Source organism: Danio aesculapii, chromosome 22 (genome assembly GCF_903798145.1).
Source record: "Danio aesculapii chromosome 22, fDanAes4.1, whole genome shotgun sequence".
NCBI classification, from domain to species: Eukaryota; Metazoa; Chordata; class Actinopteri; order Cypriniformes; family Danionidae; genus Danio; species Danio aesculapii.
In genome coordinates, this window is record NC_079456.1 from 5328717 (window position 1) to 5346812 (window position 18096).

The window sequence follows — 18096 nt, forward strand, 5'->3', positions numbered from 1 at the left end:
CAGAATGAACTGGTCATTTACTTTTTCTTTCTTTCTTTCTTTCTTTCTTTCTTTCTTTCTTTCTTTCTTTCTTTCTTTCTTTCTTGTTTTGTTCTCTCTTTCTTTTTCTTTCTTGTTTTGTTTCTCTCTTTCTTTTTCTTTCTTTGTTTTTCTTTCTTTTCTCTTTCTTTTTCTTTCTTTCTTTCTTTCTTTCTTTCTTTCTTTCTTTCTTTTTCTCTTTCTTTCTTTCTTTCTTTCTTTTTCTTTCTTTGTTTCTTTGTTTTTCTTTCTTTTCTCTTTCTTTTTCTTTCTTTTTTTCTTTGTTTTTCTTTCTTTTCTCTTTCTTTTTCTTTCTTTTTTTCTTTGTTTCTTTCTTTTTCTTTCTTTTCTCTTTCTTTTTCTTTCTTTCTTTCTTTCTTTCTTGTGTCTTTGTTTCTTTCTTTTTGTTTCATTCTTTCTTTGTTTCTCTTTCTTTTTCTTTCTTTCTTTCTCTTTCTTTCTTGTCAAAAATAAATGAAGTTTATTGAGGGAAAGATTAACTTTTCTCCATATAGTGGACCTCTATGGTGCTGAATTGCAGTTAAACCCTTGATTGCTGTTTTCATCCACTCTGGGGTGATTTTGAGGCTTAATTTGGCAACAACTTTCACTGTGTTTTAGCAAATGGGATGATATTTAGTGAAAAATCTTATTTAGACACATATTTGAGGGAAATGCTTTCAACAATATACTGTGGCCAAAATGATTTCTCTTTCGTTATGGTTTGTGGCTATTTTTGCCACATTGACCTCCATTATAATGGCATTTTTTTTTTTATTGCAAAGCCATGATACCATATTATCATGCATCTTTGATTAACAAGTTAAAAAAGAAAAGCATTACCTTTTGTTGTATTGCAGTAATGTAAAACATTAATACATATTGTAAGTAAATGTTGAGTAATGTACATTACAGCACACTTTTCACTCATTTTAATTGTTATATCTGTAGATATTTTGGTGAACAGAGTAAAGGCTGATTTAAGCTTCTGCGTCAAGCGCACTCGGATAGTCCGGCGCAGCCTTCGTGTGGTAGCATAGCCCTCACTGTGGCTGACACCAAACACTGTAGAATACACTAGACATGTCACTCGTATTGTTTTGAATAGGGAAAAGTGTAACTGTCAATATGGCAAATGACGCCCCGCCTTCTAGTACAGGAGCCAATCAGAGAGTGCCATAGATTGAGGATTCTCAGGAGGAGGGACTCGGACTAGACATGAGTTTCTGCAGATTTTGTGTGAATTTGAACATTTAGAAATAAAACCAAACACACAGTTGTTCCTTAATTTTATTGGTGATTCCTAATATGACATTCAATCATAAGCTTGACAATTTTTACATTTTTTTTTTATTTGACGTTTCCTCATTTAAACAGAATGCCCGAGCATACTTCCCGAGAGGCGTTTCAAAGATGGCTGCAGAGTGAAATGACTTGCCTTAAAGGGACTTTGCTGACACTGACGGGCACCTCTCCAAAGTTTAACTACACGTTGCAATAACGCGTAGCGCAAGCTCTGTGATTTGGTCGGCTTGGTAGCGATGACGAGTGTGGGTGGTACTGAGAGCCACCAACCCGATGGAGCGAGTGTTTACAAGTGTCAAGTCCCGTGAAGGAGCTCCAGATGGAAAGTTTTGTTTTTTGTTTACCTTATGGTTTACTTTATGATGTTCCTACCTCTGAATGAGCGAGTTTTAGCTACTTGTAGCTTTCAGAAAAAACAAAACACCCGCAAAGGAACTCAACACAGAGGAAAATAAGAACCTGCAGCCAGCCAGCGTTTTCAGAAGTGTTATTGCAGAGCAACACAAACGGCGCACAGAAGTATAAATGAACGACTACACGTGAAGGCAGGCACCGTGGCTCATGCTGATCACTCGACACAGAAGTATAAATCAGCCTCAACACATGTAATGCATTACAATTCTAAGATGGACAGCCAGCCAGCCATGAGTAATCTGGATCGTATTACAGTTTGGAAGTGACTTGCTCAACACAAATAGTTGAAGTATGGACGTTAAGTTGTTATAAAAAATGGCTAATAGTTTTGCTAGATTAAGACTCTTATTCTACATCTGTGATCATTTAGAGCTCTTTAAAACTGAAGATCAAAACTCCAATCCAACGAGCACCATAGTAGTCCACTATATAGAGGAAAAACTTCATGATTCCTCAAGAAATTGCATTTCTGTTCCACATCTTTGACCAGAAGTTGAGTAAAGTGTGAGGAAATGTTCATTCTGAAGGTGAACAAACTAATCCTTTAACTAGGTTTGAATCCCAGGGAACACATGTGCAACATACTGCAGTTATTATGTATGGGTTTGAGTAAACATACAGCTATGGAAACAATCGAGAGGCCTCTTGACAAGCCTTATTATTTCTGGATTTTTGATTTATGGTTTTGTTTGATTAAAAGCCCGTTTTAATTTCATTCTTTAAACTACTGATGATATTCCAAGGTCTAAATAGAAAAATAAAGAGATAAAGATTGTTGAAATGACAAAAGTGACCAATGTTTTAACTGAATAACCAATAGTTTTTAGTCACAGCAAATAAAATCGTTTGCTATTCTGGCCAACTACCGTTTAAAAAAAAAAATCCAAATGACAATGTTTTTATTTTGAAAATTGGGTCAAAGAAATAAGTTTTAACCCAGACCTAATAAATCTAGCAAATCCACAGAAACCAAGAACTGTCAAGTGGTCTTCTAAAGGGATAGTTTACCCTAAAATCAAACGTCTGCCATCATCTACTCAAGAGTTTCTTTCTTCTGTTGAACACAAATGAAGATAAACTGAAGAAAACAGCCATTGACTTCCATAATATTTGTATCAGAATCAAATCAGAATCAGTTTTATTGCCCTATATATCCCTATATCCCTATATCTGCCCTATATATCCCTAAATCCCATAGTATATCCCTACTATGGATGCCAATGGCTACGTTTTTTCCATAATCTTCAGAATATCTTGATTTGTGTTCAACAGAAGAAAGGAAATCCTAAACGTTTACAACCACTTGAGTGTGAGGAAATTGAGACTGTTGACTTTTGGGTGCATTATACCCATTTTTCCATAGCTGTATACTGAATGTACTGTAAGTTTATGTATGAGTGTCACTTTTCCCATCACACTAAGTTAACAGGGTTGTTTGTTTCTTCAGCTGTAGCTGCTGCTTCTTCTTTTCCTCAGGATGGTCTATGAGATCTATACTGATACATGTAGTGTTGTCGCGATACTGGAATTTCCAACTTCGATACAATACCTTGAAACATTACGATATTCGATACGATTTCTGATACCACAAGGAATAAAATTCACAACAAGGAAGTCGTTAAGTCCAAAAGGCAATGAATTACTGGTAAACACAAAATTTGTGCAATCTTATTTTAGGATTGAAACAAAAGATGAATCATCTTAATATTAATACTGAGGGAGGTTATACCTATATTAACTGTAGATATTTGGCAAAAAGAGACAACACTCTAGTATCGGTACTTACCAAAAGCAAGATTGTATCAAGTTAAATATTTCAGTATCGAAATATATCGATGTTTTTGACAACACTAAGATGGAGTGGATGGTTCAAGGTGCCCAATGTGACACTCACTGTGAGCTATTGCTACTCTTCACTGTAAATATTACTGTGGATATATCTGTAATTGTAGAAGACATGAAGAAACTCCTCAGTGGACGTTAGGAGATGGTTTTATTTGACGCAACCGAAAACGAGGGCTGTGATGGAGTTTTTCATGTGTGTGTATGTGTGTATATTCTATTGTTTAGCCATCTGAAATATGGAAAATGAACAAAAAGGAAAAGTTATAACTAGTGCCAGACAATCTGCAGACTTTTTTTTGTTTTGCCATTTCTGTGGAGACTTTCGTAAAAAATCTGCAGATTTATGCGGGATAATTTTAATGCGGAGGATCATAACTACAAACTTAATATATGAAATAAAACAGTTATGGATTCTTTAACTTTTATTTCATGTTTACAATGCAAATCCAGTTAGATCCACTTATTTGGAAAACCAAGCAAGTCTCTCATATAATTCTAAATCTAGTAAAATACAGAAAATATTACTTTACAATCTGTATTGTAAATAAATCATATGAACATGTTAATATTACTTTTATTATATCACAATAATATTAGTGAAATTAATTTAAAAACTGAATAAATATAAATTTACGCAAGTAAATACACAGACTCAATGAAATCGGTAGATTTCTGGGCACACAGATTCTGTGTGGGCCTAGTCATAACTTATGATCTACAGTGGGAATCTGAAACATTGGCCCTTATGTTTTATCAGTTCATAATCAACTATTGCAAAGTTTACTTCGTGTTTTCTGTCGCAATTTTTTAAAAATGTAAATGTAAAAAAACGATGTAATTTTTTTTTTTATGCACAAATATTTAAATACAGAACCAGGGCACATTTAATCCTGATATTTTCATATAAAAACTATTCCAATGTTCTTTTTTTTATGGAGGTTTCAATTATCCAAAACAAGCAAAACACAAAAATTGGAGCAGACAATGGGATACGTTTTGAGACTCATTCACAAAATTTTAGGCCACGGTCATTTTAGGCCACAAATATAAAATATGTCCCTGCGGAGTTCTGGACGGACTGATTAAATTGTTTCACATTTAATAGTTGGTTTAAAAAACTATTTGTATTACTAAAAATTAAACCATTTCAGCACCTAGATGTATCGTTGCGAACATTTTTATGTAAATCATTATTGTATCCATGATTTAACTAAGAATATGCCCAGAAATTTGTTGCAAAATTGTTGTATGCTATAAATTTAAGCGACAAACAATTTACACTATAAAGATAAACAAATAAATGAACTCGTTAACACATTACGATTTAAATTCTAAAGTAAAGCATTTATAAATCCACGGTTTAATGAACAACGCAAAACATTCGTAGCTACGTTTTTTTTTAATTGAATAAAATAAATAGTTTAATGAACAATTATTAAATAATTAATTCATTCATTTTTCCTTCGGCTTAGTCTTATTTATCAGGGCTCACCACAGCGGAATGAACCACCTAACGAACATTTAACACTGCAAAATTGTGATGAACTTCTGACATACTATGTAATCAAATTTAAACGCTAAACGGTTAAAGCGTAACTATTAGGTCGCTTGATTGTTGCTTTGCTAATTAAATGCAACATATGCTAAGAAATGGTTTACAAACGGTGATTGCCATGATTACCAACTGTGATACTAAGCTTTTTCCTCCATTTTGACAGACCGCTATTCTCAGGTGTGATTGGCTAGCCTCTGCACTAGTATTTGCATAAAATGATCTCATTGGCTGATGCCTGCTTTGGAGCTTAAAGTTAAAAATTTTCCAACTTCTGCTGCCAGAAATGGACCCAATGCAACCGAGTCCATGATTCAGTTAAAGAACACTTGACGTCACTCCATTCAAAGTCAATAGAAAGCATCAATACTTTCAGGAATTCTTGCCACTTTCACAGCCTTGTTTTCAATTGCGTCAAAGTAAAATGCCATCTATACTGATGGAGATCCTTATAAGTATGATTGTCTAGAATCTAGCATGATGATTTTACATCTTTACACAAACTTTTAGCGTTGTTGGAACATCCTAGGACGTCCAACGCACCTGCAGCCTTCAACAAACCTGTCCTAAACTCTGTGCTTTATATTTCTGAGGATTTTGGAGCAAAACCCCTTTAAGACTTTTATGAGTGTTGATCGATCGTATCGTTGACTCTTTTTGTCGTCTTTAAACTATATGTATATAAGCCATATGTTGTCATATCTGCAAAAGTGTCGGTTGTTTGTTTGCTAACCTGCCAAGCTCCGAAACTCTTGTGAATTTAAGAGACATTTGGAAACGACCCAAAAGCTTTATTTTTATATCCCGACTCAGACTTGGAGTTCCCTTTTTCTGCTAACGTGTCGTCTCGAATTTGTAGCTGATGCGCAAAGTGTGTTGACGTGCCAAGACACGGAGGAGCCCTGCGTTGCTTTGTGAGTTTTGTAAGTAGATTGGATATTTTCCTAATTCCTCTTTGTCTGAAATAAAACCTGAATTTATTGACTTACGGCTTCCTAAGTGTACTGAAATCAATAAGGCATTTCTAGCTCAATGCACTCGATTAAATCTCTTTAAAAACGGCCTTCGAACATGGAGAAACAGAAAGACAAAGGTTTAAAAATATAACCCATGTTGTTTTATTTCCATTTGGTTGGTTCGTACAGATGTTCACAAACACTGTGCGGATCATTTAGATGCATCCAATTGAAAACAATATAAAAACAATGCTTTTGGAAATGGCGTATGCTCAGGTCGTGGATCTTTATGGCTCAAAAAATTTCTTACAGACACCTCTTATCAATGGATTTGACTTTATCCTGAGCCATCCACTTTCTTCCTATATAGAAATGAATATATGGCAATATATATGTAATATGCAAATTACTATATATGACAAATAAGTTCATATTTGGACTTCGCATATATAAAATGGTCATATATACAATAAATATTTCAAAATCTTGCAAATATTTATTTATATATATATATATATATATATATATATATATATATATATATATATATATATATATATATATATGAACAATTACATATGTTCAAATAAATTAAATATAGTTTTGTCTATATATAATTAGAGATAATAAAGAATTTTATTTATTTATTTATATATATATATATATATATATATATATATATATATATATATATATATATATATATATATATATAAATAAACACATTTGAACATATATATTTTTCAACCATTAGCAATAACTTTATGTATGCACATGTTAATTTTCCCAATATTTTGAAATGTTTGTTGCATATATGACATTTTGTATATGTGAAATACAAATATGAACCTATTTGTCATATATATGTAATTTGCATAGTTCCATAGATCATATTTCTATCTGGTTTTCTTTGGTCTGAAGTCGGTAACTCAACTCTGGCTTGATGACTATTTCAAGTTTGCTGCTGATTTCTGACATATACAGTACAGTCACGCACATTCGCTCTTTTACATGTAGTGGCATCAACACAAAGAAAGATCTGAACGTATACAAGTTCCCCCATGTTAGACCAATGGTTATGCATAAATATAGCTCAGGCTGTCGTACAGTGCAGTTACTTTTGATGTTCAAGAAACTATTTCTAGCACCAGGATCGGGTAGTTTTGCGCATTTTGTTTAAATTAAACATCCTGAAGATTAGATTCAGAACACAGCCTTTGAAAACAGTCCAAGGTTGCTGGTCGTCACAATAAAGTACAGTATAATGTGTTTGATTATCAATAGACAAACTCTTGTAAACCGTGACGTCTGTCACAATGCTCAGCGACAGTTAATTAAGGATGATTTGATCACAGGACAAGATTTAAAGCTATTTATCTAACGTTTACAAGTAAATATTTGGTTTGGCAGTCTTGATGCTCAGGAATACATAAAAAAAAGAGAAAGAAATACAAACAAAACCAAAAGAAATCTACATTTTCACTTTTAAAATATACAATTACAATTTTCAACAAGCTTCGATAGTATTGATTTTTCAGCATTGAGACAGTACAAAAAAAGACAATCACACCAAATAAAACAAAACCAAAATAACACAAGAGATCTGTTGTAAATGTCACGTTTGCGCACAAATCAAGTTTGTTCGTAATACAGTTGGAATCGTAGCACCGTTAGCTTGTGAGAAACGAGGGTTGGTTTGCCGTTCCCAGGTTGTAAAATGTGTGTTTGCATGTCCACATCTGGAGTGTTTTTGGAGGATGGCTCACCAAACAATCCGTATGTACCATTGAGACCGCACGTCTCCAGCTGCTATCAAAAATGGCCTCTGGTTGGTTTACCCACCAGGCCTCCAATTCTCCATTCACATGTGCTCTGTTTGCCAAGCGCGTCTTAGTCAAACACACTCTCGAGCACACATGTATGGAGAAGAAAATGCTTCGAATCATAGATGCACCGTTGCATGCATATTCAAACGCTTTGGACGCCCGTAGCCATTTTTGGAATGAAGTTTCCCTGATTAAACACGCAGTGGATGCCCAGTGCAAATATTGAGCGTTTAGCACCACTTTTGTCCTATCGGCTGTACATATGTGTGTGTGTGTATGTGTGTGAAATGAGGTAACACAATGTGGCAGCTCATGCAAACACTCCAGAAGTTCCCATAAATCTCACATAAAAGAGGAAACGTTTACGATTTGAACTCTTAAACCTGAAGAATTGCGGTAGTTCCTGCAGTCCTCTTTTTTTGATAACAGTACAATACTTGATGAATGAATCTAAATCCTAAATGGAATACAGTTTTGACCCCAGTTTGCACTGGCATAAGGCGAGTGATCATATCTTTTTTTTAATCTTGTACAATGCAACGTTAACGTCTTACTTAATCATCTACAATGCACGTTTACGTGCATTTTAAGACGGAAATGTCATTTCACGATAAGTTTAAAGTGAGATCGTTCTAATATTTTCTGATTGTCCCTCCAGTACAAGTGGGTGTGCTAATTTAAGGCATTGTGTGTTTACATCCATGTTTCCCAACCCTGTTCCTGGAGGCACACCAACAGTACATATTTTGGATGTCTCCCTTATCTGACCCATTAGATCATTCGGGGATTGGAGTCACTTCTTGTTTGATTAGGGAGAGGTTGAAAATATGTACTGTTGATGTGTCTTCAGGAACAGGGTTGGGAAATGCTAGATTCCACCCAACTTTGGTGAAAATCAATGCTGACATCAAAAATCGGCAAATAAAAACAAACCCCAAAATAAAAAAAACATGACGGTATATGGACACAGTCTCTCAGAGCTAACGCCCTGCAGTGAAGGGCACGGGGGTCAAGGGTCAGTCTCAGTGCAGGTGGATGTGCAGCTTGATGCGCAGTGCGTCGCCGATTTCCCCTAGCAAGTAGTCGCTGTCGTGCTGGTCCTCCATTTGCTGAAGTTTGCGCGGACCGAACAGACGCAGGCTGGCGATCTCCAGCCGGTACAAACCTGGAGCTGGTGGCCTCCGGCCAAGGCGCAGGACGCTCTTCCCGTCGCGGCGCTCCAGGATACGGAAGTGTTCGCCCTGGTTTCCGTGCGTTATGACGTAGCGCACGTGGTGCTCGAGCGGCTCCAGGGCCGGAAGCAACTCAAGAAGCGGTTCCTTGTTTTGGAGCTGCGCCAGACTCAAGTTCATGGGAATGGAGGTCTGGACGTCCATGCTGGCCATGCTCACTGTCTCCTGAGGGCGGGAGAGAAGATTTGAAAATGTTATAAGAGAAAGTTGACTTGACATTTAAAAATGGGCTGAAAATTGGGTCAAATTAACTGATGTTGGGAAAAATGTCCATCCAAAGACAAAGTTCTGGCAAAGAAATTGCTTATGTCTGTGTCAAAAGGACACACCATTGTGTAAAAAAGTAAGTTTAACACATCAATTAAAGAAAATTGGATGTTTTTAGATGCATATCTGATATGTACCTAATTAATATCCACATTAGGAACGTGGCTCTGAGCTGATTTTGTGCGTTTACATGTGTACGACAAATTCCATTTTTTTTGGTGTTTCAAGTTTCAACACTGCTTTATACACCATTTAGGGTTAGGGGTTAAGGTCAGGGTTATCAGTCTACATTTGGGCATAGTGAAAATTACCTTGAGCTCATTATCATCAGCATTACGTCTATGACGGCCTTTCTTTCCCAGGTCACCGTTGATCTTGCACTCATAGCAGGCCTCAGGTGACAGCGACTCTTCATCGTCTCCTCCCTCCGAGCCAAACTGACCCTGGAAGCCCACTCCACTGATGCAGTGCCTAGAAATGAAAAGGTGAAACACTTTAGTCAACCCCACAGTCTTTCAGTTCATACATTTCCAACTGTGATTTTGGAGGACCAACATCATGCAGAGTTTGGTACCAAGTTGTCTTAAGGTACTTGCGTAGTATGTGGAAAAACTGAAAATACACCTGGACCAAAATAGTTTTCTGGAGTCATATACTTGCATTTCCATAGATCATATTTCTGTCTAGTTTTCTTTGGTCTGAAGTCGGTAACTCAACTCTACCTTGATGATTATTTCAAGTTTGCTGCTGATTTCTGACATACACAGTACAGTTACACACATTCGTTCTCTTATATCTAGTGGCATCAATGCAAAAAGGTATGAAGGTATACAAGGTCCCCCATGTTAGACCAACGGTTTTGTATAAATATAGCTCAGGCTGTTGTATAGTGAAGTTACTTTGACAATCAAGAAACTATTTCTAGCACCAGGATTGTGTAGTTTGCGCATTTTGTTTAAATTAAACCTCCTGAAGGTTAACTAGATTGATCTAGTTGGTGCTTTACTCTGTCTTGGAAGGCCCTCCTGTTTGATCAAAATGAACCTTCCTACAGACTTTAGCTACTGAACTATCTAAGGACTTTCGGATTGCTCTATTTAAATTTCGGAAGGGGTGACCTCCGGCTCCAGAGCAGAACCGGACACTCCTGCCCTTAGTACCAAAGAAACTTGGGTAATCCAGGTTAACCTGCAAACTTGCAATGACAGCAGTCTTCAGACCATACTAAATACTGACCCTTGTCCTGCTCGGTAGAAGCCTCCTGGACATCCACACAAGTATCCGCCATCTGTGTTGGAGCATCCATAGCTGCAGGGGTTATTACCCATGGAGCATTCATTAACGTCCTGACAGCCCCCAGCAGAGGCCTCAAAGTCGAAACCTGACGGGCACACGCATTTATAGCTGCCCAGAGTGTTATAGCAAGACGCCGACCCACAGACTTGGTTTCCAGTGCATTCGTTCTCATCTGTGTAGGGAAGGAAGATGCAGAAAAGTGAGAACCATCCAACAGCTGAACTTTCTTGTTGAGTCGTCCATATTCAAGTACTTACCCACACACTGGTTCCATTGGTAGTGCTGAACGTAACCCTGTGGGCAGCCACAACGATATCCTCCCATCATGTTTTGGCAGCCATGTTGGCACCGGTGGTTTCCACCGCATTCATCGACATCTGTAAGAAAACAAGTTTGTAGAAGCTGATCTATTAGAAATATAAATGTTAGTATTGAGATTCTGGGATGGCACATAGGCTGCGTTTACGCTGGAGGTCTTAATGCACAGATCTGATCCTTTGCCCCATATCCATTTTTTTGTATTTATTTTTGGTCCACCTGTTTACACTTGATCTCCTCTCAGATGTCTGTGTTTATTTTAATCTCCCACCCAAAAAGATTCCAGTCATTCATTATAAGCACAATGATTGACCCTTCAATTTTACTGTGCATTCACATGGTCGCCGTATTTACTCTGGCCACCCTGCCAACAACACTGCTTTTTTAGCTTATCTTTTAATATTTTCTAACAAAACAAACCAATTACAAGCTGTTTGTGTAGTGAAGCATTTGGCCTCATGTTTAAATGCTAGGCTAATTTTAACATGTTGTGTATATAGAAGATGTTTGAAAGCCTTGGTCTTCACGATAATGCTAACTTGTGCACATCCTACATTATTACCTGGGAAACCCACATAGCAATAATCAACCTCTGCTTCCGTTTAGATAGATTGCTGCTGAACTGCGTCATATCTCGAAACCATACAGTTGACCTGATTTCAACTCTCCTTGAAGGCCGCACTATCCAAAACGAGCCACGCCGCTTTCGCCAGACCTTACCATCAGCTCCCGTTGAAAACAAATAACTTCAGGCTACTTTGATGGTTAGATGGACATTCGTTTATTTGTTTCAAGAGTTAACACTTAGATAATCTGTCCCGGGAGTGAACACTGAGCTCGGAGATAGAGAAGCCCAAGGTTCCCGCCTGGTCAATGAGCATTAGGAGGGATAAGACATCAGGTATTCCTTGAGAGTCCCCCCCCATTTGTTTTTCACCTAAACTTTGGTTAATATGGTGGCTCTAATCGATTCAGTATGTATGAATTAAGTTCTTGTGACTGTTATTACAATTCACATATGTACATGTTTTTAGACTGTGGGAGGAAACCGAAATACCCGGGGAAAACCCACGCAAACACGGAGAGAACATGCAAACTCGAAAACGAAGTTAGGGAAAGTTTAGGCAGGATATTTATAATCGTTTTGCACTAATCTGATAATCGCTAGCTAATGATTAGCGATAAGGATCAGCTGTAGTTGATCATATCACATGCTCCTCTCGAAATTAGTTTGTGAAACTTCACTTTCGGCAAAAGTACATCGAACATCGGTTAATTAGTCATTCATGCATTTTCTCTTCGGCTTAGTCCCTTTAATAATCAGGGGTCGCCACAGCAGAATGAACCGCCAGTGGATGCCCTTCCAGCTGCAACCTAGCATTGGGAAACACCCATACACGCTTGCATTCATACAAATACACTACGGCCAATTTAGCTTACCCAATTTACCTATAATGCATGTTTTGGCCTGTGGGGGAATCCGGAGCACCCAGAGGAAACCCACACCAACACGGGGAGAACATGCAAACTCCACACAGAAATGACAATTGGCCTATTGATCAACAATGATGCTAATCCCCCCTCCCCCCACAAAAACAAAACAAAACAAAAAACAAAATGGTAAACCAACCATCACAACTAAGTCCGGTGGAGTCCAGAGAGAAGCCCTTCTGGCACTCGCAGTTGAAACTGCCGGGACTGTTGAGGCAGGAGGCACGGGACCCGCATATGTTCGGCTGATTGCTGCATTCGTTGTTGTCTACGAGATGAAGCATAGAGGCAATTTTAGCTCCAAATGACCTGCTCAATTATTTAGACTGGAGGGGCTAGGCGTGCTAGCGGGGCGCTTTGAGTTCATATCACTCACCTATGCAGGCCGTCTGGTGCTGTGTGAAGCCCGAGGGGCATTTACAGGTGAAACCACCGATCGTGTTGACGCACAGGAACTGACAGTTGTGCTGCTTGGTTGAGCACTCGTCCAAATCTGGGACAAAAATAAAAAAACAAGAAGTCACGTTTAATATTAGAACGCAAGATTTGGGGTTCAATATGGACGCTTTCACAAGACATCGATGACACGTTTCGACTGTCATCAGCTTCTTAAATGCATTCGTTTTAAAGTTTTATATATTTTTATGTACAGTTGAAGTCTAAATTATTAGCCCTAATATATTTTTTTTCTTTCTTTTTAATATTTCCAAATGATGTTTAGGAATTTTTCACAGTATTTCCTGTTATATTTTTTCTTCTGGAGAAAGTCTGGCTAGAATAAAGGTAGTTTTTATTGTGAACTAACCTTTGCAGGTCTTGCCGTCCGGCTGTAGGATGTATCCTCTGGGACAGGAGCACAGGTAGCTGCCTTCGGTGTTCTTGCACAGGAAGTTACACGGTTTGGGCGACTGAGAGCATTCGTCCATATCTAATGGGAAAGCATTTGATTTATAATGTAATATTAGGTATAATATTGTAATATTAGGTGATAATGCATCAAAAACCACAAGCATTTGGAACAATTGTGCACATTTTATGTCATGTCTAATAAGGCCTTTAGGACAGGGGTGCCCAAATTTTTCATATGAAGAGCCAAAAACCAAATATTATGAGCCGTGGGCTGAAGGTAAATATACTAAACTATATTACATTAAAATTGCCATGGGTAATTTCCTAATTTATTTCCTAATACTTTAAAATAAATAGAAAACATTACTTTAAATCATATTAACTAATCCATTATAACTTTTTAAATGATAACTTGTTGCAATAAAAACAAACAATCACATTTATAACACAGTGGAGTTCAATGCTGAATACTCTAGTAATGCAGAATATGCCTTGGACTCGATTTGCTCACCAAAGTCTGCATTGTCGGGTGACAGTTTGTATATTTTAAACAAAATATGATTTATTTAAACCATTTAATTGAAACATTTAATTTCAGTTCACATTTAGCAATAAAACAAACAAAGGGTTACATTGAATTTGAAATGACAATGTCGAAACATCTCCATCATTCTTCTCTTTTCCAAGTGATGGCGGGCCAAATCAAAGGTTACCATGGGCCAACTTTGGGCATCTCAGCTCCAGGTTTTTACAATCGTTGAGTTTAACGCAAAATTTGTGTAGGTTTTCAATAAAAAAAAAAATATTGCCGCAGATTTCCTGAATATTTTGGTCCATTCATATTCCCGCCATGCCACAGAGCGACATCTGCATAGTTTTACATTCCTTATAGCAGGGGTTCCAAAACATTTCAGCCTGCGAGCCACAAAATTACAATGCCAGTGACTCGTGACCCCTAATATTCTCTGAGGTGGTTAAACCTTGAACACAGCGGCGCACACATAGCAATAGGCCCCAATCTATTCATCATTTAATTTTGGAGACCATCCTTCATGTCCTGAATTAATTTCTAATGTATGTGAGTGCAGTAAAGGTGTCAAAGTTTAACCTGGTGCTATAAAATCAATATGCTGCATCTGACGCTATTGCTGTCTTTAATATAACGTAGGCCTAATCACCCCAGGGCTCGCAAAAAAACTTGAAAGGCTTTAACATGTTAACAATGTTACTATTAACTACTACTACTTCAGTAGGTTATGGATAAAAATATGGCAATTCTATTAGTTTAATAAAATGAATTACACTTTTGGAAATCGCCAAGCGACCCCCCCCCCCCCCCCCCCATTGTCCCGTGACCCCCACTTTGAGAACCACTGCATTATAGTATTAACAAATAGATAAAATGAGCTCGTCTGGTGTACAAAAGCATTGAGTTGTAAATACACATTTCTCGTCGGCCTCATATGACATTATCGCAATGCATATACAAAGCCAGTCTGAAGTAGGCCCATGAGTTATCAATTGCTAAACTTTTATGTATTGTATATATGCATATGTGTGTGTCATAAGTAGGGTTGGGTAATGAAACCCAGTGCCATTATGGCACAGTACCTATGAAACCGGTATGCACCGTAACGAATCAGCATATGAATTTTGGTGCCTAATTTCGGTGCCACTGGTGCTGCGACAAGGACATAAGAAGTATCAAGGGGTACATCAATGGCACACATAGGTACGCATTGTGCCACACCTCTATTATCTCTAAACATTTAATTCTAAACAACTTTGAGGAATACAGACACCGTCGGCAGTGTTAAATGTTTGTTCTTGTTGCTTTGATATAAAAGGCAAAGCGTGTGGTGCGGCGCATCCAGTGAGCGACTGCCTTCATCAACACACATGGTTCATCAAATTTGCTTAAACTAAGCATTCTAAAGTATGGCTGTATTGTACAAGCAAGGATTCTGACACGGCAACGTGAAGCAGATGCTTTACAAAAGTTGCGTGTCGGGGGGAAACATGTCAAACTTAATGAAGCACTTGAGGGTTCATCGAATCAACTTAAAGGCAGAGGAGTGCACTGTCTTTGACAGCTTGCGACATCATCTGGCACTTTCACTGAGTACGTTTACATGGACACTAATACTTCGGGTTTTAATTTGGTTAAGACAATACTCTGATTAAGAGTATATTATGTGAATGGCTAATTTTATTTATTTATTTTTTTGATGACCTTAATGGACCACAGACACCCACATTGCGAAATGCGAAGTTTTTTTTTTCTTTCCATTTGGCGTGCGGTATCAAATTCCATTAAAAGAGCACTCCTTACCAGTCCTTACTCGCATTAAATACCTTAGTTTGTCTTGGGGGGCATTAATTAAATGTTCCTGATTGAAAGTGAAACTTTCGAACTGTTAAAGTAGAAACTTTTACAATGAAACACCCGAAAACGTGGAGAGCGTGGTGACGCAATAACGTCAATCGATCTATGAGCCATAACAAGTCAAATGGGCTCATGAAAGGAACATTCAAAAAACAACTTGTGTGTCAAAACTATCGATTCAGGCACCGTTTTGACACTGGTATTGTTTTAAAGTATCAATTTAGCACCGGTATCGAAATAACCCCAAACGATACCCAACCCTAGTCAAAATCGTGGACTTATGAGCGTATTTATTTCCATATATGCAATAGCAATAACCTCACACACATGCACACGAGGAGGATTGGGGAGTAATGGAATACATGTAACTGTAATTCGTTACAATTACGTCCGAAAATGGAGTAATCGAATAACAGTTACATTTTGAAAGAAGTGGAAATACTATCAGGATTACAACCAGGAATTTTAAAACTAAAAATAGTATATTGGCTTGTATTGAAGGACTTGTATTGGACATACCGACGCAGGAGGTGCCGGTGAAGTCAGTGGTGTAGCCCACGTTGCAGTGGCAGCGGAAAGAGCCCACGCTGTTGATGCACTGGCCGTTCTTACACAGATTGGGCATCACCTCACACTCGTTGATATCTGCACAACACAAACATTATGGTTAAAATATCCAAATATATGCATAATTCTACTAAAATAATTGAATTTGAATAAACTTCTAAAGGTGTTCTCATTACACAATCTTTTATATCAATACTGTTTTACTATATTATACTTCTATATCAATACTACTATATTTATATATGCACATCATTGCATTGGTCGAAAAGAAGTTACGTATCCACAGATCCCCATTAGACTGATCAGATGTTTTCAGCTTCTGCACTGCTCTATAAAACTCCACCTTGTGTGTGTGTTTCTGAATAAATTAATGAATGGTTGTCTGACCTCTGCCGTCAGTGGTGTATCCGGGGCCGAGCGGACACATCTTCTTGTACTGGACTGTTCCAGGCAGAGGACAGAGTTCACAGAGCGAGCCCCAGCCGCGGCCTCCGTTACAGCAGCACTCGGACTTGGTGACGGTGTTTCTGTTGGTGGACGACTGCTGGCACATCGTCTGCAGGACCTCCGTGAAGCAGAAGCCCTTGCGGTTATCTGGCAATCACAAACAAAAACAGCAGATTTAGCAGTGACGCACAAATCTTCTTTATTTTATTGCTGATTCAGATTGCTCTTTATTTTTATTTTTTTGCAAGCAAATCAGCGGATGCCAATTTAAGATTTTTTTTTCTAATTAAGCTCGTATAATTTTAAAATATGATTTGACTTTAGCTTTGTAAAACTATGCTAGTTTTGAAACTTCTGGAAAAAAAACAGTATACAGCCTGAATGAAAAATGCTAATTCACTTTTGTCCAGTAGGTGGCATTTATAGAACAGCAGTTGAATGCTTGATTTTGATTGGCTGATGGACATTCTAAGGTAGAGGTCTGCATTCCCGATCAGATTTCTTGCAGCATGAGAATAATTTTCTGAATAAAACGCACTAGCGGTCGGTAACTCTAGTCTAATTTGAACGGGAGCGGGCAGTCTAACAATATAGCTATCCAGAGTCCTGACATTATTTCGGAACAACATATCTGTGATTTCCTTCTTCTTGTAGAGTTCTGGAACAGCCACTATACTGACACACAGGCATTTGTAGCTCTGACTCCTTTTGAAAAGAGCACAATCTCATTTAAATTTAAAGTGACAGTCACTAAAAGGCCACAATTAGGATCAAAACCTAAAGGGGTCAGTTTCAGAGAGTTAAGAAACATTATCTGTGCTGTTTTTTGAGCTGAAACTTCACATGCACACTCTAGTAGGCACATGAGAGACTTTTTTTTTTGACATCTTGTAATAGCTACCCTTTAAAATCCCCAAAAATAATAGAAATAAATGTGAACTCTTTAGTTTTCTGCAGATTGACTGGAACAATTGATGTCTTACTGATTCTTTACACTTGATACTGTAACTTTACGACTAATGTGCATCAATAAAAACAAGTTAAAACGAGTTAAACTAGAAAATCCCGCAAAAATTGATTCTGATTTCTGCTCCGTCAACAATAGTGTCTCTATATTTGATTTCAGTTTTAGACTCATACACTCAAATGTGAGTCGTATTGTCTGCTTGCTCTTACCGATGCACTCGGTGCCTGTTGCACTGGCCTCGAAGCCCTCGTTGCACTCGCAGCGGTAACTGCCCACCGTATTCACACAGCGTCCATTCTTGCAGATTCCTGGTTTGCTGCGGCACTCATTCAGGTCTGACAACAACAACACACGCACAGG

General features: G+C 37.8%; 1 protein-coding gene across 1 annotated transcript in view; it reads right to left on the bottom strand.

Moving 5' to 3' along the window:
- Window positions 1-7549: 7549 nt before the first annotated feature.
- Window positions 7550-18096, bottom strand: part of fbn2b (fibrillin 2b) — a 131500-nt gene continuing 120953 nt past the window's right edge. The window contains exons 56-65 of the mRNA XM_056448347.1: window positions 17946-18071; window positions 16710-16916; window positions 16275-16400; window positions 13326-13448; window positions 12897-13013; window positions 12660-12788; window positions 10969-11088; window positions 10652-10883; window positions 9727-9886; window positions 7550-9313 (exon numbers count right to left, since the gene is read on the bottom strand). Coding sequence (XP_056304322.1) covers window positions 8939-9313; window positions 9727-9886; window positions 10652-10883; window positions 10969-11088; window positions 12660-12788; window positions 12897-13013; window positions 13326-13448; window positions 16275-16400; window positions 16710-16916; window positions 17946-18071 — 1715 coding nt within the window. The 3' untranslated portion in view covers window positions 7550-8938. The remainder of the gene's footprint in view (window positions 9314-9726; window positions 9887-10651; window positions 10884-10968; window positions 11089-12659; window positions 12789-12896; window positions 13014-13325; window positions 13449-16274; window positions 16401-16709; window positions 16917-17945; window positions 18072-18096) is intronic.